General features: G+C 45.8%; 1 protein-coding gene and 1 pseudogene across 18 annotated transcripts in view; both read left to right on the top strand.

The window, feature by feature from the left end:
• The window catches only part of ash1l (ash1 (absent, small, or homeotic)-like (Drosophila)), a 45631-nt gene that overhangs the window by 13584 nt on the left and 9578 nt on the right, over positions 1 to 22469 (top strand). For 10 of the 18 annotated variants that reach the window (XR_016488461.1, XR_016488460.1, XM_036952498.2 and 7 more), the window contains 13 exons: positions 1567 to 2197; positions 2393 to 2566; positions 2700 to 2794; positions 2875 to 2948; positions 3151 to 3196; positions 3429 to 3537; positions 3778 to 3984; positions 9662 to 9808; positions 12132 to 12240; positions 14626 to 14781; positions 15854 to 15924; positions 16037 to 16200; positions 17207 to 17359. Coding sequence is in view for 14 of the 18 variants with exons in the window: in XM_036952498.2 (XP_036808393.2) it covers positions 1567 to 2197; positions 2393 to 2566; positions 2700 to 2794; positions 2875 to 2948; positions 3151 to 3196; positions 3429 to 3537; positions 3778 to 3984; positions 9662 to 9808; positions 12132 to 12240; positions 14626 to 14781; positions 15854 to 15924; positions 16037 to 16200; positions 17207 to 17359 (2136 nt within the window). In the remaining 4 variants the exon portion in view is untranslated. Of the gene's footprint in view, positions 1 to 1566; positions 2198 to 2392; positions 2567 to 2699; positions 2795 to 2874; positions 2949 to 3150; positions 3197 to 3428; positions 3538 to 3777; positions 3985 to 9661; positions 9809 to 12131; positions 12241 to 14625; positions 14782 to 15164; positions 15337 to 15853; positions 15925 to 16036; positions 16201 to 17206; positions 17360 to 22469 lie in introns of those variants that run through there. The other 8 variants (XR_016488462.1, XM_036952505.2, XM_036952504.2 and 5 more) reach the window with 5 other exon arrangements.
• On the top strand, positions 17737 to 18739 carry LOC149975502 (general transcription factor II-I repeat domain-containing protein 2-like; annotated as a pseudogene).

The following is a 22469-nucleotide window of genomic DNA, read 5'->3' as shown; positions in this document are numbered from 1 at the left end:
ATAAAGGGTACAGGGTGCCATTTGGGACGCACACCGTGTTCAGTGCTCACTATGCCATATGGTGCTTTGTAAAGTGGTCACTACATGGAAACAAAACCCTGGAATCAATACTCTCACTCATGGTTATGCATACCAGGCCAATTTCAAGATATCTCTGCTGAATCTCAGTGTTCAATGACTCATTATAAACGGGGTGGTTCGAGCCCTGAATGCTGATTTGGCTGAAAGCCATGGTATATTAGACCGTATACCACGGGTAGGACCAAAAATGACTTTTTGCTGTTTTAATTACGTTGGCAACCAGTTTATAATAGCAATTAGGCACCTCGGGGGTTCGTTGTATATGGCCAATATACCACAGCTGACTGCTGTATCCAGGCACTCTGTGTTGCGGCGTGCCCAAGAACAGTCCTTAGCCGTCGTATATTGACCATATACCACACCCCCTCGTGCCTAATTGGTTAAATTTATCCTTTAGAAATCCCTTGGAGGAACACAATGCCATCCCCTGTATGTACATCTACCCTCCACCGGCCCTGACATTAGATAGCCCTAACCAGTGATTAAGGGCTTGGCAGCAAAACCCCCATAATTACTTAAACTGGTCCTGCTTTTGTGTGATTGTCATTGTATCCTTGTAGGATGTCCAGCGAGATGTTTTATTTCCATAAGAATAGTTGACTCGCCGGGATAGTTGAGCTGGGCTTTTTGTTACAGGCTATATTTGGTAGGCTTCCCCATCAAAAGCTATCAAACTGAAAGGCTGCGTGCATCTCTGTCTTAGATCAATGTGTAAACACTACACCTGCTCTCAGCTAATATAGATGAACAGGGAAGACTGGGTGATTTGGGTAATGATTCAGCTCCATCAAGCTGCCTGGCTGCCATTGACTGAGATAAGTTTGTATGTATTCTATGTGTAAGAAGGCCAGGTTCGCTCGGTGGAAGGCTCCTGGTGAGGCGGCATGGTGTAGTTTGAACCCAGCCAGGGTAATCCAGGATTAGAGCTCAGGACACAGGGTCGTTCTGCGGTCACCACCACCATGGAGGTAGCCTAGTAGGCAGGGAGGCAGAGGGTGGGATAAACCACACACAGGAGTGTGAACCAGAAGAGTCGAGAGGCAGCAGGGGGGATGCTGGAGTGGCTTGGTGTCTTTACTTATAGTAGGACCGTTCACTGTGATGGACTTAATGCAACACTTTATGGCTTGAAAGGAAAAGCTGAAAAAGTATGAAGTCATTGTTCATTACGTGACATAGTATTTCAGTTTGCTGAGGTGGGCTTAGCCTATATATTTATCCATAATGAGCTGCATTTTGGTGAGGGAATTGGCAGTGGATATCAATGGCAAATGTAGTAATTTCCTTTCAATTTAAGGTTAAGCATTGATAATTATTAGATAGCATTACAAGACCGACAGAGGAAATATGTTGGCCTAACAGTGGAACTAAGCTAGGGCTTGGAATGGATAATAAATATACGTTCATAAGTGTCACGCTGCAGCTTATTCCTATGTTCATCATCTAATTCCCCTCTCTTCTCTCTATTTGTCTGTTTCTTTGCAGGCGGTACATCAAGTGTCCAGACCCGAGCCGACCACTCTACCCCTGAGGACCACCTCAGGCAGCACCACCACCACCCTCCTCTGTTCCACTCTTCCTCCTCCGCCTGCCTCTCTCACTGTGGCCACAACTCGCCGTCCCAGGGCTGCTGCCTGGACGATGATGCCTCCCCGCCACACCACTCCCACCGGGCCCAGCCCTCTAAACACAGCCTGCACCACGTCAACAAGATCCTCCGTGCAAAGAAGCTTCAGAGACAGGCGAGGACAGGCAACAACATGGTCAAGAAGAGAGGCCCCGGGCGCCCCAGGAAGCATCCCTTGCCTTCCCCGCCCCCGTCGCCGCCCCCTCTGGCCGAAGTGACCCAGACCAGGCACCGGGAACGTGGAGGAGGAGCGTGGAAGGGGGACACTGTGACGGACGCGATCGAGTCGGTTGTCCAGGGCCAGTTCAGGAAAGGCCAGAAGAGGAAGCACTGGGAGAGAGATAGGGAGGAGGAGGAGGAGGAGGAAGGGGGGGAGGTGGAGGAACGAGCTCTGGACAGGGAGGAGAACCTGGGTGGCTTGGGGATGAGGGCCAGTGCGGAGGGAGGAAGTGGTTGGCTCACCCAAGAGGAGCTGCACCGCTTTCGCAGGTAAAACCACCACCACTACAGGCCAACACGTGATTGTAGCCTCAACGATGAGAGTGGAGAACTGTGATTATGTTGCAGTTTACTTCCATAGGCAGCGCTAATCTTAGATTTTAGCAGCTGTGTGTATATATATATATAGAGAGAGAGACTATCAAGCCAGTCATCACTATAAACTGACTCTTTGTTCTATTTCAGTGCTCTGGAGGGGAAACCAGATGGCCCCTCCTCCCCGGAATGTCCGGGCACCGTCTCCATGGAACAAGCTCCACCCATGCCTATAACCAGCCAACGGGAAAAGAGAGCAGCCAGGCCTCCAAAGAAGAAGTTCCAAAAGGCGGGGCTCTACTCTGATGTGTACAAGACGGCAGAGTGAGTCCCATAAGAGAGAAACACAGACATGTCAAATCTGGATATACCCGTTTGCTTACCAAAGGTCAAACCAGGAATATTTAAGGGCATATATGGACATCTCACTCTCGTTTTGTTCCTGTTTTTCTTTCAGTCCTCGTAGTCAGCTCCTGCAGATGAAGAAAGAGAAACTGGAGTACACACCTGGGGAACACGAGTATGGGCTTTTTCCTGCCCCTATCCATGTCGGTGAGTGTTCTTGCCTGCAAGCACACACACATACACACACACACTTTGTCATGACATTAATTTCTCTCTCCCCCTTTCAGGAAAGTACCTAAGACAGAAGCGCATTGATTTCCAGTTGCCTTACGACATCTTGTGGCTGTGGAAACATGACCAGGTGATCACTGCTAAGTGTTTTCCCCCTCAGAGTCGACAAGCTATAATAGCTTTAATAGGAATTTGTCCAATCTATATAAGGATTTGTCTCTTTTATGATGTAAGGCCTGCGATAGACTAGCGATCTGGACTATGAGCAGTTCTAGCTCGGACAAGGCTACTTTACTTATGATGTAATAACCTACATTTCTTGGTGGTTTTAGCTCTACGAGAAGCCCGATGTCCCCCTTTATAAAAAGATCAGATCAAGTGAGTACACAGTCTTAAGATCCAGTCGCTTAAATTATAATGTAACCAAACGCTATTTAATGCTGTGTCCCAAATGGCACCCTGTTCCCTATATAATGCACAACTTTAGACCAGAGCCCTATTGGCCCCTGGTCAAAAGTTGTGCACTATATAGGGAACAGGGTGCCATTTGGGACGCTGCCATGGTCTGGTCAAGCTATTGTGTATATGTCCTTGCCTTGTGTAACTGTAGACGTCTATGTGGATGTGAAGCCTGTCTCGGGTTATGAAGCCACCACCTGTAACTGCAGGCCTTCCGGGGAAGCCATCGACAGAGGCTGCCTTGACGAATGCCTCAACAGGTATAAACACTGGTGTTGGAGACTAAAATAGACCGACACACTGGTATATGCTCCCAGGCGTGCTATGTTTATCTACAAGGAAAACGCTTTTGACCCTGCTAGGGTCTTCAATTCTACATAAATGTTCAGAAATCTGCCTTGGAATAGCATCTCAAGATGTGAATTTAATTTAACATGAATAAATCATCTTGGTGTCTCCCACTTGGCTGCAATATAAGTATTTTTTTCCCACTCCCTCAGGATGAGCTTTGCCGAGTGCTCCCCCGGCACTTGTCCTTGCGGGGAGCAGTGTGACAACCAGCACATCCAGAGGCATGAGTGGGTGCAGTGCCTGGAGCGCTTCCGTGCCGAGGGCAAGGGCTGGGGCATCCGCACCAAGGAGCCCCTCCGCTCAGGCCAGTTCATCATCGAGTACCTGGGAGAGGTCGTCAGCGAGCACGAGTTCAGGTGAGATAGATTTGAATGCATGTATTGATGTGTGGGTTATTCATACAACATTACATAAACTCATCAAAAAAAGAAACATCCTCTCACTGACAACTGCGTTTATTTTCAGCAAACTTAACATGTGTAAATATTTGTATAAACATAACAAGATTCACCAACTGAGACATAAACTCAACAAGTTCCACAGACATGTGACTAACAGAAATGGAATAATGTGTCCCTGAAAAAAGGGGGGTCAAAATCAAAAGTAACAGTCAGTATCTGGTGTGGCCACTAGCTGCATTAAGTGCTACAGTGCATCTCCTCATGGACTGCACCAGATTTGCCAGTTCTTGCTGTGAGATGTCACCCCACTCTTCCACCAAGGCACATGCAAGTTCCCAGGGTCATCTCAGGATGAGCCTGCAGGAAGGGTACCCCATGAGGAAGGAGGATGTCTTCCCTGTAACGCAGAGCGTTGACATTGCCTGCAATGACAACAAGCTCAGTCCGATGATGCTGTGACACACCGCCCCAGACCATGACAGATCCTCCACCTCCAAATCAATCCCACTCCAGAGTATAGGCCTCGGTGTAATGTTCATTCCTTCGACGATAAACGCAAATCCGACCCTCACCCCAGGTGAGACAAAAACGCGACGTGTCAGTGAAGAGCACTTTTTGCCAGTCCTGTCTGTCCTGTCTTATCGACCGTTCCACAGGTGCATGTTCATTAATTGATTATGTTTCATTGAACAAGCATGGAAAACAGTGTTTCAACCCTTTCCAATGAAGATCTGTGAAGTTATTTGGATTTTTACTAATTATCTTTGAAAGACAAGGTCCTGAAAAGGGGACGTTTCTTTTTTTGCAGAGTTTAATGCACCGAGGGGCAAAACATAAGTCACATTTTCACTTAGGGCTCTATTTTAACAAACCTAACGCAATGGTAAATCTTAGCGCTGGCGATAGCGCTATAGGTTGGGGGGGGGGGGGGGGGGGGTCAGAAATGTTTTTGTTATTTTCACAACCGGAATTATGGGCTCAGTAGCTGGCGGTGGCCTGAAAGGGCTGGGTTTTGATGACTAAACAAGTTGTAGGTGTGTCGAGGCTTGACGCCCTCACTGGCTAATCAGAATGTGCTCCATGGCAAAAAATGTGGTTGCTTCAAATTGTGGATTTAGGGTTCCTTTATATTTGTTTTAAACGATGAGAGAGAAAAAAATCATAAAGTTACATGTGAATTCACAATGCAGATATGGTCCTGCGTATAACCTCTAGGGGCAATGCAGTTCACTCTACCGCTGTCATGACTACCAGACAGCGCTCACCTTACTGCTGTCTCTGTGTTGCACCTCTCCATGTTCTCATTGGTCAGTACATGGGTCTTCATGTCCCACTTCTCATCAATGTGATGGCTCTTTTCAGTGGATGTATGACAGCGTGTCCATAAACATTAACAATCTGTTGTTAACCTGGGCAGGCACAATTACTGTATAACCGCGTAACCCACGGTTATGGATGAAGACCATCATGAAAATAAAATAATTGTCATAACCCTTTAAATATTTTTGTTGTTGTGTGTGTTTGGAACAAACAGCTGACTGAAGATGGGACTGCTGTGCATTTGTGCGGTTGAGTCCATTTCTCCTGTAAAATGGACTCTTAACGTGATGAAACTTTGTTGCTCCTTGCTGAAACAAGCAAATAAGTATTCGGTTGCTTAGGCAACACCCCCACAATGCAACAGCAGCGCACATACGAATACAATGAATAGAACGTGCTTGGAACCTCTAATCATAGCAATTTGACTGGTAAACTCATGGGTACACTCACAATGGCTGCCTGGTATTGTGGTGCAATAAGTTCCATGGTAATGTAGAATGGTAATTCAAATCATGTTAACTGATGTGGCTCATGCAATGGAATGTATTTTTTGTTGAATTAACAAATCATAGCACATATTTTATTTCCTGCTTTGCTCCTATGGGTACACTTGCAATGGCCGCCAATCCACCCATTATGCCATCACTGTCTTGAAATGGGGCGTTTGTTCTATTCATTCTATTTCTATGCCAGCGCATCCAGTCAGGAGCAGAGGAGGGGAGAAAATGTGCGTAAACACCCGTTAGTTTTGTTGTTGCCATTTAAATGGTTATTACGGTGACCGCAGTCATTTGGCTGGCCAATTACCGCCATCCAAAATTCCATGACCGTCTCAGCCCTATTGTTAAGGTCGCATATGGGCTGTTTGAGAGCACGCGCTTTGTACTTGCAGAGCAGTCATTGCACAATTTCTCCATCCGCTGCATATCAACTGCAATCATTTCTATAATCAGCACTGTGTCATTTTCTCACGCCATCCATTATTGCACTTCTTTTGTGTGAAGAGCCTGTCAGATGTCTGTTTTCAGGGACCTGCGCTGCTGCCAGCAACGGTTTGAGTCTCACGGTGCCTCTGTTTCAGATGGCTAAGCATTGCAACTGTACTGCCATTAGCTCAATTCCCTGTCTCACTCTCTGCCATTTTTCCAACCGTTAACAATGATGATGTGCGGAGTGCTTTACATCCATGGCAAATTTAAAAAAAATACTATAACCTAAGGGAGTGCCAGATAAAGGGACGGTAATGAGTGATGCACTGATGTGACATTTTTAGCCGATATCGATATCTGCTATTTTCCTTGACAACAAAAAAAACGATACCGATATTTATCATTTTAGTGGCCTTTTAAGCATTCTAGTACAGTTAAATAGTTAACACACACATGGACGCAGCGGCCTAAGGCACGACATCTCAATGCAAGAGGCGTCACTACAGTCCCTGTTTCGAATCCAGGCTGTATCACATCCGGCAGTGATTGGGAGTCCCATAGGGCGGTGCACAAGTGGACCAGCGTCGTCCGGCTTTGGCCGGGGTAGGCCATCATTGTAAATAAGAATTTGTTCTTAACTTGCCTAGTTAAATAAAGGTTACACACACACACACAAACCACACTGATCAAAAATAATTTTGTTGGCGTTTACGTATGTGTCACAGCTTTCTTCTGTTGAAGGAGAGGCGGACCAAAACGCAGCGTGGTTATTGTTATACATCTTTAATGAAGATGATAAATGAACAATATACAAAACAAGAAATGTGAAAAAAACGAAAACAGCCCTATATGGTGTAACAAACGCCAAAGACAGGAACAATCACCCACAAAACCCAACACCAAACAGGCTTCCTAAATATTGCTCCCAATCAGAGACAATGACTACCACCTACAGTGCCTTGCGAAAGTATTCGGCCCCCTTGAACTTTGCGACCTTTTGCCACATTTCAGGCTTCAAACATAAAGATATGAAACTGTATTTTTTTGTGAAGAATCAACAACAAGTGGGACACAATCATGATTCCGCTTTTAACGGACCTCTGAGACTATCACAGTGCAGGTGCATTTATACGGAGACTTGATTACACACAGGTGGATTGTATTTATCATCATTAGTCATTTAGGTCAACATTGGATCATTCAGAGATCCTCACTGAACTTCTGGAGAGAGTTTGCTGCACTGAAAGTAAAGGGGCTGAATAATTTTGCACGCCCAATTTTTCAGTTTTTGATTTGTTAAAAGAGTTTGAAATATCCAATAAATGTCGTTCCACTTCATGATTGTGTCCCACTTGTTGTTGATTCTTCACAAAAAAATACAGTTTTATATCTTTATGTTTGAAGCCTGAAATGTGGCAAAAGGTCGCAAAGTTCAAGGGGGCCGAATACTTTCGCAAGGCACTGTATGTCTTGAAGCTAATAGCAGTGACGCCATTACTGTGTAACTCCGGTAGGGCAACATCTGAAAAATAGCGTGCTTGAGAACCTGTGCTTGACCAGTCGGCGAAAGCCAACATCACCCACGACAGAGAACAGTTGATTGTCACAGGCAATGAATTCCAGTATATTGGCTTTTTTTTATTGACGGATTTCACCTTTTGAGTTGTCTCGCTGAAATGTTCTTACTCTTTCAAATGACTGATCGACTTGTTGACTGCTCGATCCACACAGCAGACGTTGTGGGCTAAGTTATGAATGCTGTGTTTCACGTGTTGCGCAAATTTTACGTGCCGCCATTACTGCACGTTAAATAGGTATGCAAGTCAGCTTTGACATCGGTTTTACACATCAGCTTTAAATGTTTGCATTTTTAGCTAATATCGTCTGATTCCGATATGTTCACCGATATATCCCTAGCATCCCTAGTAGTAAGTGAGGTACTGGAGTCCAGGTGTGTCTGATGATGATGATGTGTAGGTGCGCGTAATGAATGATGCCAGGTGTGTGTAACGATGGATCCCAGGACTAGTGGCGGGAGTAGATGTGACAGAAATTCTAATAAAAACAAAACAACTAGTTTTAAATAGGCTCTGTCTAAATACAGTTACAGGCACCATAATTGCTCCCCGTGGGCATATAATATTAAAGTAGACTATGGAGGGTTTTACGCACATCCAAAATAATAATGGAAGCTGGCTAAAATAATAATTAAAAGGGGGACATCGGCTCATTGTTTTGCTCCTCCCTAAGTTGATCTTTCGATAAAGCTTTGGTGATTCATATGTATTTCAAAGCAATCTCATGAGCCAAGCCCATTATTGATAGGCTGGGCTTTCCATGGCACTGTGTGCACATGTAGGCCTAAATGTCTTTTAAACACATAATGTTCACACTTCTATACAGAATAGGAGTCTCCTGTCAGTTGTATGCAGTGTCTTCCCTAAATGTGTGTAGTGTTTAAAAAATATATCTATATATTCTCTATAAAGAATATCTACACATTCTCTATAAAGAATCTGTCGTTGATATGGTGGAGGACTGAATTGTTAGGAGGATATTGGCACCCCTCCCACTTCAACGCAAGATCACTGATCTTAGACAGGTCAGGTAACGTGCGTATGACACTTGCACCTCCCTAGTGCCAGTTGAAAATAGAGCCCTTAGTCTCCCATTGACATACATTTATAACTAGGGTGCGTTCGTAAATTCACTCTTGAGTGTCAGAGTGCGCTCTAGGCATTAGTAAATTCAGAGCATTGTCAGATTGTCCATTCGTAAATACAGAGCGTTTCCCCCTCAGATCGCTCAGAGAGCACACTGGACACTCTGGCTGAGGAGTAGGCTTGATCCGAGCGTTCTGACCTCACAATGCCAGTCAAGAACCCAAGCTAACTGGCTAAAGTTGACTAACTTGCTAGTTACTTCCAGACTCAAATGAGAGAACACCTCACTCTGGCCATTTTTCTCACCCTAGCAGAGCTGGTTAGGCAGTTTTTATGTTATCCAGAGCGTTGGTGACTGCAACTGTGCTGCTGGCAACAATTTAATGACGCTTTTTTTGCAGAGGTTTACTCACACCGGCCATATTCATCGGGTGTTGAGCGTTCGTAAATTCTTCAGCTATTCTGCACTCTGGCACAGTCAGATGAGAGTGCTCTGAAATCGGAGTAGATAGCCAGAGCGAATTTACAAACGCACCCTTAAGTGGACGTTAGCAAGGATTCGCCACCAAATCTATTATTCTTTCATGTTAAATCATTATTATTTTTGTGGGCCTTTTGAATGGTTCTGTGGTGTTCATCTGTATTCCTAAACTCTGCTTTGTATTCTCATATCCATGTCTTCTAATGTCCCTCTCTCTCCCCCCTCTGTGTGTCCTGTAGAAGTCGCATGATGGAGCAGTACTTCTCCCACAGTGGCCAATACTGTCTGAACCTGGACAGCGGCATGGTGATCGACAGCTACCGGATGGGCAACGAGGCCCGCTTCATCAACCACAGCTGTGAACCCAACTGTGAGATGCAGAAGTGGTGAGTTAGTACTTCTACTACAACAACATGCCATTTCACAGACGCTTTTATCCAGACTGTCTGAGTGGGAATAGAACCTGCGATCTACTACAACAACATGCCATTTCACAGATGCTTTTATCCAGACCGTCTGAGTGGGAATAGAACCTGCGATCCTTGGCATTGAAAGCACCATGCTCTACCAACTTAGCCACACAGTTCAACTCTAGTAGTGTTTGGGGTTCACCTAGGAATGGTTTCCTGGACACAGACCAAGCCAACCGACATGCTTGCGCACTTGCTACTTACTGAAAAGCATGTTCAATGGATATTCTCCATTGAAAGTCATTAGGCTAATGTCCAGGACACCACCTCTAGTACAGAAGACAGTCTGTTAATAACACACAATGGTACGATTTACTAAGTGTCTATAAAGCTTGTTATTTTTTACAAGGAATAATACATGAAAGGTAAGAACACAAGTTAAACCAAGGTTACGATATTGAAAGTAATTAAAACAGGAGGACCTCCACTTAAACGGTGTGTTTAACATGTTAAGAGGAATTTCAGTAACTCTTGGTGGACAGTTGAAGTTAATAAAATAGCTTCTCTATTGTTTAAAGTTTTGTTAACCCCAAAAGGGCCTGAACACAGACCGTAAAAACGGTTAAGGACCTTTGAGAAAAGACCTGTTTTCCTTCTTGAAGGTCCAGTGAGTTAACTAGGACACACCGATCTAACAACTGTCTCTCTGTAGTGCTGTGGGGTGTTGTGGAGTGGGCCTCGAATAAGACATTCTACAGGGATAGAGCATTTCCAGCGTGAAGCCAGTCCTCCATCTTGTCACAGAATAGCGATTATACGACGTTGTAGCTGGGGCCTTGGACACAGCTGTATTAGTGCCCCTAGACAATGTGCTGAAAATGCTTTTTGTCCTCCCAGAAAGAGTACATTAGACAGCAAAGTGCAGCCTACACGGTTGTGCTGTGCAGGGAGATTAAAAAAGTATAGTGCACTTTTTACCAGAACCCTATGCTCTGACTGTGCCCTATGCTCTGACTGTGCCCTATGCTCTGGCTGTGCCCTATGCTCTGACTGTGCCCTATGCTCTGACTGTGCCCTATGCTCTGACTGTGCCCTATGCTCTGGCTGTGCCCTATGCTCTGGCTGTGCCCTATGCTCTGACTGTGCCCTATGCTCTGACTGTGCCCTATGCTCTGGCTGTGCCCTATGCTCTGGCTGTGCCCTATGCTCTGACTGTGCCCTATGCTCTGGCTGTGCCCTATGCTCTGACTGTGCCCTATGCTCTGGCTGTGCCCTATGCTCTGACTGTGCCCTATGCTCTGGCTGTGCCCTATGCTCTGGCTGTGCCCTATGCTCTGACTGTGCCCTATGCTCTGACTGTGCCCTATGCTCTGACTGTGCCCTATGCTCTGGCTGTGCCCTATGCTCTGGCTGTGCCCTATGCTCTGACTGTGCCCTATGCTCTGGCTGTGCCCTATGCTCTGACTGTGCCCTATGCTCTGGCTGTGCCCTATGCTCTGGCTGTTCCCTATGCTCTGGCTGTGCCCTATGCTCTGGCTGTGCCCTATGCTCTGGCTGTGCCCTATGCTCTGACTGTGCCCTATGCTCTGACTGTGCCCTATGCCCTGGCTGTGCCCTATGCTCTGACTGTGCCCTATGCTTTGACTGTGCCCTATGCTTTGGCTGTGCCCTATGCTCTGACTGTGCCCTATGCTCTGACTGTGCCCTATGCTCTGGCTGTGCCCTATGCTCTGGCTGTGCTCTAGGCTCAAGTTCAAATCAAAGTATATTTGTCACATGCGCCGAATAGACCTTACAGTGAAATGCTTACTTACAGGCTCTAACCAATAGTTCAAAAAAGGTATTAGGTGAACAATAGGTAAGTAAAGAAAAACAGTAAAAAGACAGTGAAAAATAACAGTAGCGAGGCTATAAAAGTAGCGAGGCTACATACAGACACCGGTTAGTCAGGCTCATTGAGGTAGTATGTACATGTAGATATGGTTAAAGTGACTATGCATATATGATGAACAGAGAGTAGCAGTAGCGTAAAAAATAGGGGTTGGGAGGTGGTGGGACACAATGCAGATAGCCCGGTCAGTCAATGTGTGGGAGCACTGGTTGGTCGGCCCAATTGAGGTAGCATGTACATGAATGTATAGTTAAAGTGACTATGCATATATGCTAAAAGGAGAGTAGCAGCAGCATAAAAAGAGGGGTGGGGGGGGCACACAATGCAAATAGTCCGGGTAGCCATTTCATAGCCTGCCTGTGCAAATCTGAGTTCTCCCTCACTCTTCTGTGTCTGTTGCTCCTGCAGGTCAGTGAATGGAGTGTACAGGATCGGCCTCTTTGCCCTCAAGGACATGAGCAGTGGCACGGAGCTCACCTACGACTACAACTTCCACTCCTTCAACACCGAAGAGCAGGTGGGTGTGGCGGCACATCAACCATTTTCCCTGATCCACTCCCAGTTACAGCCCCAATTTAGCCTTGTTCCAGATCTGTTTGTGCCGCGGTAAAAAATGTATCTGGGTTGTTTTAGCATCCAAGAGCCCACTCTCCACTGGGTTTGGGTTTCGATCTCAATTTTCCCACACCGTTCCCTTTTCCTGTTTTTGGCACACACTTCACATTCCTTTACCTGTGTCACCTCTTACCTTGAACTTCTCTCCCCTTACATTCTCCCTCCTACTGCTGCTTACTTCTCTCTACTCCCCTCTCTCTACTCCCCTATCTCTACTCCCTTCTCTCTACTCTCCTCTCTCTACTCCCCTCTCTCTACTCCCCTCTCTCTACTCCCCTCTCTCTACTCCCCTCTCTCTACTCCCCTCTCCCTCTCTCTCTCTCTCCCTACTCCCCTCTCTCTCTACTCCCCCCTCTCTCTCTATTCCCCTCTCGCTCTCCCTCTCTCTCTCTACTCCCCTCTCTCTCTCTACTCCCCTCTCTCTCCCTACTCCCCTCTCTCTCCCTACTCCCCTCTCGCTCTCCCTCTCTCTCTCTACTCCACCTTTCTCTCTCTACTCCACCTTTCTCTCCCCTCTCTCTGTCTCCTCCCCGCTCTCTACTCCCACTCTCCCTCTCTCTCTCTCTACTCCCCTCTCTCTCTACTCCCATCTCTTTCTCTCTACTCCCTTCTCTCTCACTCTCTTCCCCTCTCTCTCCTCCCCTCTCTCTCCTCCCCTCTCTCTCTGTCTTCCCCGCTCTCTACTCCCATCTCTCCCTCTCTCTCTCTACTCCCCTCTCTCTCTACTCCCATCTCTTTCTCTCTACTCCCCTCTCTCTACTCCCCTCTCTCTACTCCCCTCTCTCTCCTCCCCCCTCTCTCTCTCTCTACTCCCCTCTCTCTCTGTCTTCCCCGCTCTCTACTCCCATCTCTCCCTCTCTCTCTCTACTCCCCTCTCTCTCTACTCCCATCGCTTTCTCTCTACTCCCTTCTCTCTCACTCTCTTCCCCTCTCTCTACTCCCCTCTCTATACTCCCCTCTCTCTCCTCCCCTCTCTCCTCCCCTCTCTCTCTCTCTAATCCCCTCTCTCTCTCTCTACTCCCCCCTCTCTCTCTGTCTACTTCCCTCTCTCTCTCTCTACTCCCCTCTCTCTCTGTCTACTCCCCCCCCTCTCTCTCTCTCTCTCTCTACTCCACTCTCTCTACTCCACTCTCTCTACTCCCCTCTCTCTCTCTCTCTACTCCCCCTCTCTCTCTCTCTACTCCCCTCACTCTCTCTCTCTCTTTACTCCCTTCTCTCTCGCTCTCTCTACTCCTCTCTCTCTACTCCCCTCTCTCCTCCCCTCTCTCTCTCTCTCTACTCACCTCTCTCTTTCTACCCCCTCGCTCTCTCTCCTCCCCGCTCTCTCTCTACTCCCCTCTCTCTACTCCCCTCGCTCTCTCTCCTCCTCTATTTCTTTACTCCCCTCACTCTCTCTACTCCCCTCTCTCTCTCTCTCCTCCCCGCTCTCTACTCCCATCTCTCCCTCTCTCTCTACTCCCCTCTCTACTCTCCTCTCTCTCTCACTTTCCCTCTCTCTCTCTCTCTCTCGCTTTCCCTCTCTCTCTCTCTCGCTCTCCCTCTCTCTCTCTACTCCCATCTCTCTCTGTCTTCCCCGCTCTCTACTCCCCTCTCTCTCTCTCTCTACTCCCCTCTCTCTCTCTCTCTTTACTCCGCTCTCTCTCTCTCTCTCTCGCGCTCTCTCTCTTTACTCCTCTCCTCTCCCCTCTCTTTCTCTACTCCCCTCTCTCTCTCTCTACTCCCCTCTCTTTCTCTACTCCCCTCGCTCTCTCTCTCTTTACTCCGCTCTCTCTCTCTCTCTTACTCCCCTCTCTTTCTCTACTCCCCTCTCTCTCTCTCTCTACTCCCCTCTCTTTCTCTACTCCCCTCTCTCTCGCTCTCTCTCTGTACTCCCCTCTCTCTCTCTACTCCCCTCTCTCTCTCTACTCCCCTCTCTCTCTCTACTCCCCTCGCTCTCTCTCTCTTTACTCCGTTCTCTCTCTTACTCCCCCCTCTCTCTCTCTCTACTCCCCTCTCTCTACTCCTCTCTCTCTCGCTCTCTCTCTTTACTCCTCTCTCTCTTTCTCTACTCCCCTCTCTCTCTCTCTACTCCCCTCTCTTTCTCTACTCCCCTCGCTCTCTCTCTCTTTACTCCGCTCTCTCTCTCTCTCTTACTCCCCTCTCTCTCTCTACTCCCCTCTCTTTCTCTACTCCCCTCTCTCTCGCTCTCTCTCTGTACTCCCCTCTCTCTCTCTCTCTACTCCCCTCTTTCTCTATACTCCCCTCTCTTTCTCTACTCCCCTCTCTCTCGCTCTCACTCTCTCTACAGCAAGTGTGTAAATGTGGCTCAGAGGGCTGCCGGGGCATCATCGGAGGGAAAAGCCAGCGAATCAACGGGATGCCTGGAAAGACAGGCGGGGCACGGCGGCTGGGTCGACTCAAGGAGAAACGCAAGTCCAAGCACCAGCTGAAAAAACGAGTGCGTGTAAGGGAGAGAGACTAGAGGAAATGTTATATCAGGTGTCTTGCTACTGCCACTGCAATGGGTCTTTGATATTTACCGTCATCAAACGTTTTAACACAGCGTTTTTATGGAGCCTAAAAGCAAAGACATTGTATTCTGGTCCTAAATCAGTCAATATTTTGCAATGTCTTTAGCTCTGTAACCTAGAGAGCGGCTAAGTTTATTTTAAGGGGCACTGTGCATGTAGAACAGAGTGGTTCTTTGTTACAAAGGAGCTTTTTGTGGGGTGGAAGGTTCGATAAAAAAAATGACATGGACTTGAATAGTGAGAGGGCTGGACTGAACAGCAGCATAGGATCAGTACTCCTTTATCTCTAACTCTCCCCCTCTTCTCTTTTCCCAAGGAGGAGGATTCAAGTGACAGCAGCATAGGATCCGTACTCCTTTATCTCTAACTCTCCCCCTCTTCTCTTTTCCCAAGGAGGAGGATTCAAGTGACAGCAGCATAGGCTCAGTACTCCTTTATCTCTAACTCTCCCCCTCTTCTCCTTTCCCAAGGAGGAGGATTCAAGTGACAGCAGCATAGGATCCATACTCCTTTATCTCTAACTCCCCCTCTTCTCCTTTCCCAAGGAGGAGGATTCAAGTGACATCAGCATAGGATCAGTACTCCTCTATCGCTAACTCTCCCCCACTTCTCCTTTCCCAAGGAGGAGGATTCAAGTGACAGCAGCATAGGATCAGTACTCCTCTATCTCTAACTCTCCCCCTCTTCTCTTTTCCCAAGGAGGAGGATTCAAGTGACAGCAGCATAGGATCAGTACTCCTTTATCTCTAACTCCCCCTCTTCTCCTTTCCCAAGGAGGAGGATTTAAGTGACATCAGCATAGGATCAGTACTCCTCTATCGCTAACTCTCCCCCACTTCTCCTTTCCCAAGGAGGAGGATTCAAGTGACAGCAGCATAGGATCCGTACTCCTTTATCTCTAACTCTCCCCCTCTTCTCTTTTCCCAAGGAGGAGGATTCAAGTGACAGCAGCATAGGATCAGTACTCCTTTATCTCTAACTCTCCCCCTTTTCTCTTTTCCCAAGGAGGAGGATTCAAGTGACAGCAGCAAGTTTTATCCCCACCTTCTTATGAAACCCATGTCCAACAGAGAGAGGTACACACACAGCACACGTGCCAAACACACCCCATCCGCCCTTCACGCACACATACCCACGCAAACAGAACACACACACTCACCACTCTCTCTCTCTCTCCCTGTGGCTCAGGAACTTTGTGCTGAAGCACTGTGTGTTCCTACTGAGGAACTGGGAGAAGATGAGGGAGAAGCAGGAGCTGTTGAAGAGGGAGGGCGAGAGGGAGGCCAGTGGCGGCCTGTCCATCTACACACGCTGGGGAGGAGTCATCCGCGATGATGGAAACATCAAGTCAGGTGTGTGTGTGTGTGAGGAGTCAAAGGTGTGTGAGACCCCACATGTGCAGGAAAACAGAACTAGAATGAATAGAATAATCATTCTATACTGAACAGAAATATGAACGTAACAGGGGCACTGCACGCAACATGTAAAGTGTTGGTCCCATGTTTCATGAGCTGAAATAAAAGATCCTCAATATTTAAAACATTTTGTGCAGAAATTAGTTTAGTGAGCATATCTCCCTTGCCAAGATAATCCATCCACCTGACAGGTGTGGCATATCAAGAAGCTGATTAAACAGCATGATCATTACACAGGTGCACCTTGTACTGTTGACACACAACCAAAAGCCACAGATGCCTCAAGTTGAGGGAGCATGTAATTGGCATGCTAACTGCAGGAATGTCCACCAGAGTGGTTGCCAGAGAATTGAATGTTCATTTCTCTACTATAAGCCACCTCCAACATTGTTTTTGAGAATTTGGCAGTACGTCCAACCGACCTCACAACCACAGAACGTGTAACCACGCCAGCCCAGGACCTCCACATCAGGCTTCTTTACCTGTGGGCTCGTCTGAGACCAGCCTCCCGGACAGCTGATGAAACTGAGGAGTATTTCTGTCTGTAATAAAGCCCTTTTGTGGGGTAACTCATTCTGATTGGCCCATGCCGAATCATGTGAAATCTAGAGATTAGGGCCGAATGAATGTATTTCAATTGGCTGATTTCCTTACAGTTCATATAACTCAGTAAAATTGTTGCGTTTATATTTTTGCTCAGTATATTTCTATATGCAGTTATGTGCCAGGGGTAAGTTTTCCCAAAAGCTTTGTAGCACTAAGATAATATTTCATCCTTTCCCTACAATAGACTTATGATGACGTTAGTGCTACAAAGCTTTTCGGAGAAACCCCAGTTAAATCCGGAATATGAATGCTGTTTTTTGTATGTGGCGTCGAGGGGAGTGTTTGTGATGGCTTGTCGACTCAATCGCCCTGTGCGTGTGTCCCTTTGTCTCCGCAGACGTGTTCCTGACACAGTTCTCGGCGCTGCAGACGTCCCGGTCGGTGCGCACGCGGAGGCTGGCGGCGGCCGAGGAGAACACGGAGGTCACCCGCACCGCCCGCCTGGCGCACATCTTCAAGGAGATCTGTGACATGATCACCAGCTACAAGGGTCAGTGACACACACACACACACACACCTTTATTTAACTAGGCAGGTCAAATTCTTATTTACACTGACGGGATATAATATTAGCACAATTAATTGGCCTACACTACAAATTGAACAACATTTTTAACACGTCTGATTTGTACATAATACATTCAGTGACCATACCATAATCATTTTGATCTGATTACGCTAAATAAAATCACCATGTCTCAATTAAAAAAAAACATTTTTAGTCTATTTTTCCGTGTGTTGATTGGTGGGGGAAAACAGGTCTACTAGCCTACTGTAGGCTACACTACTTTATTTACATCAACATTCGTTCAGATCCATTAGCTTGTATCAAAAGAAAGGTAGATAAGGAAAATCTAAGTTTCAGGGATGAATGTACAGAGAGATATGCGTTCAATGCCAAGCCAGTGTGTCTTATTTGCAATGAAAATGTCGCTGTTTGCCAATAGTTAAATCTCAGAAGTCATTATTAATCTAAGCATGAAACTTTCAAGTGGCCTTCCCGCCCCAGACGGTGGCCCGAAGCAGAAACGTTGACGCGTTAACTGCAAGCTACACACACAGCTGACATTCTGTCACTTAGACGGGTTAAATCTGCAGTTACAAGGAAGAGGGAAAACCGCTGTGGACATGGTGGAAAAACTTGAGGCCTTTACTATGAAGCTTGAGTTGTTCCATTTGGGCTACTGCATTTCAGCACACTGGAGAAACGACAGGCAAGGGACTAGGCCGCAGCATTGTCACACAGGTGAAGGAAGATTTCATCAAGCAGCTGAGGGACAACTTCTCAACCAGATTTGAAGACTACAGCATGCCCAAGGATATCATTGCGTTTGTACGTGATCCTCTCAAAGTCCGCCCAGGTGGAGAATACTCCTCCCTTGATAAGAAAACGATACCCTCGCTGGATGAGGCCGCAATTCAAACTGAGCTGATTGAACTCCAGACATCGAGCCAAATCAGGGATGCGCTCAGTAGTAGTGCTGAGTCCTTGTGTGCGTTGTGGGTGGCATGCTCAGAGGAATACAGCACTATAAAGAAACGTACATTTTATGTGCTAACAATGTTTGGATCGATTTACACTTGCGAGTTCTTATTTTCCTCTATGAACGTAATATAGACTCACGACGGGAACCGGCTTTCACGTAAGTCAATCGAGGACTGCCTGCGCTTCAAAATCTCACCCGACATCCACAAGATCGTGTCCGAGGGGAGGACTGCCTGCTTCTATTAGGCCATATATTTTCTTATTGTAGAAGGTGCTGTTTAGCCTCATAACTGGCTGAGGTAGGCTAAGGTATTTTATATAAGACTTGGATGAAATAGACTCCAAATAAACTCTCTTGTTGTTTGTTTGTAAAGTCAAATTAAAATGAAGATTATTGTTGAAGTGAATTACTTGACTGGTGTAGTTATTATCCATCTGTTGCTGTGCAACACTTGCATAACAAGTTAGCTACAGTACAAGTCAGAAGTTTGGACACACCTACTCTTCAACGTTTTTTCTTTATTTTTACAATTTTTCTACATCGTAGAATAATACTGATGTCATCAAAACTATGAAATAACACATGGAATCATGTAGTAACCAAAAAAGTGTTAAACAAATCTAAATATATATATATATTTTTTTATTCTTCAAAGTAGCCACCCTTTGCCTTGATGACAGCTTTGCACATTCTTGGCATTCTCTCAACCAGCTTCACCTGGAATGCTTTTCCAACAGTCTTGAAGGAGTTCCCACTAGGGTTGCACGATATATCGGTGAACATATCGGAATCGGACGACATTAGTCAAAAAAATGCCAACATCGGTATCGGCCCGATGTCTAGTTTAACGCCGATGTGCAAAACCAAAGTCAAAGCTGACGTAAATACCTATATAACGTAGGTTACATGACGTATTGACGCCACATAAAATTTTGCGCTACACGTGCAACACAGCATTCCTAACCTAGCCCACAACGTCTGCTGTGTGGATCGAGCAGTCAACAAGTCGATCAGTCATTTGAAAGAGTAAGAACATTTCAGCAAGACAACTCAAAAGGCGAAATCCATTAACGCCAAGATACTGGAATTGATTGCCCTTGACAATCAACCATTCTCTGTCGTGGGTGATGTTGGCTTTCGGGACTGGTCGAGTACTGGTACACACTACCAAGTGCGATATTTTTCAGATGTTGCCCTACAGGCATTACACAGTAATAGCGTCACTGCTATTTGCTTCACGACATACATACTACGGAATGCCGATTGGGTCTTTGCGTGTCAAAAACGATACACAACAAATAATACTATTTGACAATAACACTATTTGACGCGCTATGTTCTGAAATTGCACGTGCAAGCCAAGCGATACCACTACTATCGTAGCACTGTCAATGCTGCAAACAAGCAAACACTGGCCACGAACAATGTGTTTACAATACCACGTTGGTAATAAAGCATTATTTGTTCGACCGCAACTTCTGGGGTAGCTAACTACCTTTAGCTTGGTACCTAGCTAGCACCAATACAACCAGCCTGAAAACAATGACCAGTAGAAATTGCAGTCATTTTCATTCTTAGCAATGATTTAGGAATCCTTGTGAGTAAGTATTAGCTAGGTAACCACTTGTTGTTCGCCTATTGAAATTGAACTTCAGTTCATGAAAATAAATAGCTATCCAGTTACTTAACCCTGTTGCCCAAAGCTAATGTTATAAGCAGCCAGCTAGCTTCATCTGGCTAGTGAGGCTCCACCGAACCGGGTTATGTGTTGTGAAGCTAGCCACAATAAGGATTAGGCACAATAGTGGACTTTGCGGTTTTCCTTCAAAATAAAAGTACATTTTTGAACGTGATGCAGAAGTTTACAATTGGTGGAATCATGCCATATTTAGACTGGATAATGTTAAACCAGGTTGGAATGTGAAGCAATGAAATGGGGTATCAGTCTACTCGGTGACACCTACAGAACACAACTCTGAAGAGTTTACGTAAATATTAGCGTTGTAGCTGTTATCGCGGGACTGTGACTGTGTGAAATCACCTCCCCAATCAGCCTATTGTGTGTAATGACATTCATATGGCACTGTACAGCTTTACCTAAGGATTGGAAATGGGGTATCAGTCTACTCAATACCCAAGATATTTATCAGACTCCAAAACATCCACGCAGTATTGTTTTTCCTTGGGAATAGTGTTCAATACACATAGGTTGACAATAAATGTGGCTCAATTCACAGTTGTTTCAGAGTCCAGCAATAATAGCTACGATGTTAAAGTTCTCTGGGTGTCACTGAGTAGACTGACACCCCATGTCATTGATCCACAATCCATAGGTAGGGCTGTACAGTTAAATAAGTATGCCCTCAATGCAATTTTAAAGTATAATAGATCCAGTGTGATTTCAACAGATTTTTGTCAAATTAACAAATTATTGTCTTTTGTTGATTTTATATAACAACATTCCAACCTCGTTCAGCATGATCTATTAAATTATGGCATAATTCTACTATTTGTATTGATTTGCCTCACTGTCAATGACATACTTTTTATTTTGAAGGCTAACTGCTAAGTCTGCTATTGTGGCTAATCCATATTATGGCTAGCTTCACATAGAACATTGTTTGCATCCATGAGCTAGCTGGCATTTATTCATGACCAGCACTGAAGGTGCGCGAGACAACTTTATCAGCATCGTAGCATGCGTATCGTGTGTAATAACTATGTAAAATGATTACGTGACGTGCAGTCATATTCAGGTCCTGATTGTTGACCAATCTATTTCACACTTCAAATAGTGTTATTTGACACGTCAAATAGTTTTATTTAATGTGTATCTTTTTTGACACGCAAAGACCCAAAATGCATTCCATAGAAATCCTGGTTGAGAATGAAACGACTGAACAAATTAACAATGAGCGAGTAAGTGAAAGAAATAGGTTTTGATTTGACTGATAATGGGGACAAACTTTTTGGCCATTGTGTATGTGCGTGCGTGTGTGTGTGTGTGTGTGTAACCTTTATTTAACTAGGCAAGTCAGTTAAGAACAAATTCTTATTTACAATGACGCCCTACCCTGGCCAAACCCGGACGACGCTGGTCCAATTGTGCGCCGCCCTATGGGGCTCCCAATCACGGCCGGATGTGATACAGCCTGGATTCGAACCAGGGACTGTAGTGATGCCTCTTGCACTGAGATGCAGTGCCTTAGACCACTGTGTCCGTGTGTGTGTGTGTGTGTATGTGTGTATTAACTATTTAACTGTACAAACAATGTCATACCGGTGCATCACTAGTTCCCGCATATGTTGAGCGCTTGTTGGCTACATTTCCTTCACTCTGCGATCCAACTCATCCCTAACCATCTCAATTGGGTTGAGGTCAGGTGATTGTGGGGGCCAGGTCTTCTTATGATCACTCTCCTTCTTGGTCAAATAGCCCTTACACATCCTGGAGGAGTGTTGGGTCGTTATCCTGTTGAAAAACAAATGATAGTCCAACAAAGCGCAAACCAGATGTGATGGTGTATCGCTGCAGAATGCTGTGGTAGCCATGCTGGTTAAGTGTGCCTTGAATTCTAAATTAATCACTGACAGTATCACAAGCAAAGCACCCCCACACCATCACACCTCCTCCTCTATGCTTCACGGTGGGAACCACACATGCAGATATCATCCGTTCACCTACTCTGTTTCACAAAGACACAGCGGTTGGACCAAAAGTCTCAAATTTGGACTCATCAGACCAAAGGACAGATTTCCACCTGGTCACCGCGTGTTTCTTGGCCCAAGCAAGTCACTTATTCTTATCGGTGTCCTTTAGTAGTGGTTTCTTTGCAGCGATTCAACCATGAAGGCCTGATTCACGCAGTCTCCTCTGAACAGTTGATGTTGAGATGTGTCTGTTACTTGAACTCTGTGAAGCATTTATGTGGGCTGCAATTTCTGAGGCTGGTAACTCTAGTGAACTTATGCTCTGCCGCAGAGGTAACTCTGGGTCTTTCTTTCCTGTGCCGGTCTTCATGAGAGCCAGTTTCATCGTTGCGCTTGATGGTTTTTTGCGACTGCACTTGAAGAAACTTTTAAAGTTCTTGAAATTTTCCAGATTTACTGACC

This window comes from Oncorhynchus mykiss, chromosome 18, assembly GCF_057628025.1.
Source record: "Oncorhynchus mykiss isolate SJ-2025 chromosome 18, ASM5762802v1, whole genome shotgun sequence".
Taxonomy (NCBI): Eukaryota; Metazoa; Chordata; class Actinopteri; order Salmoniformes; family Salmonidae; genus Oncorhynchus; species Oncorhynchus mykiss.
Note: the sequence above shows the minus strand (reverse complement) of the source record. Positions and strands in the feature narration are given on the sequence as shown.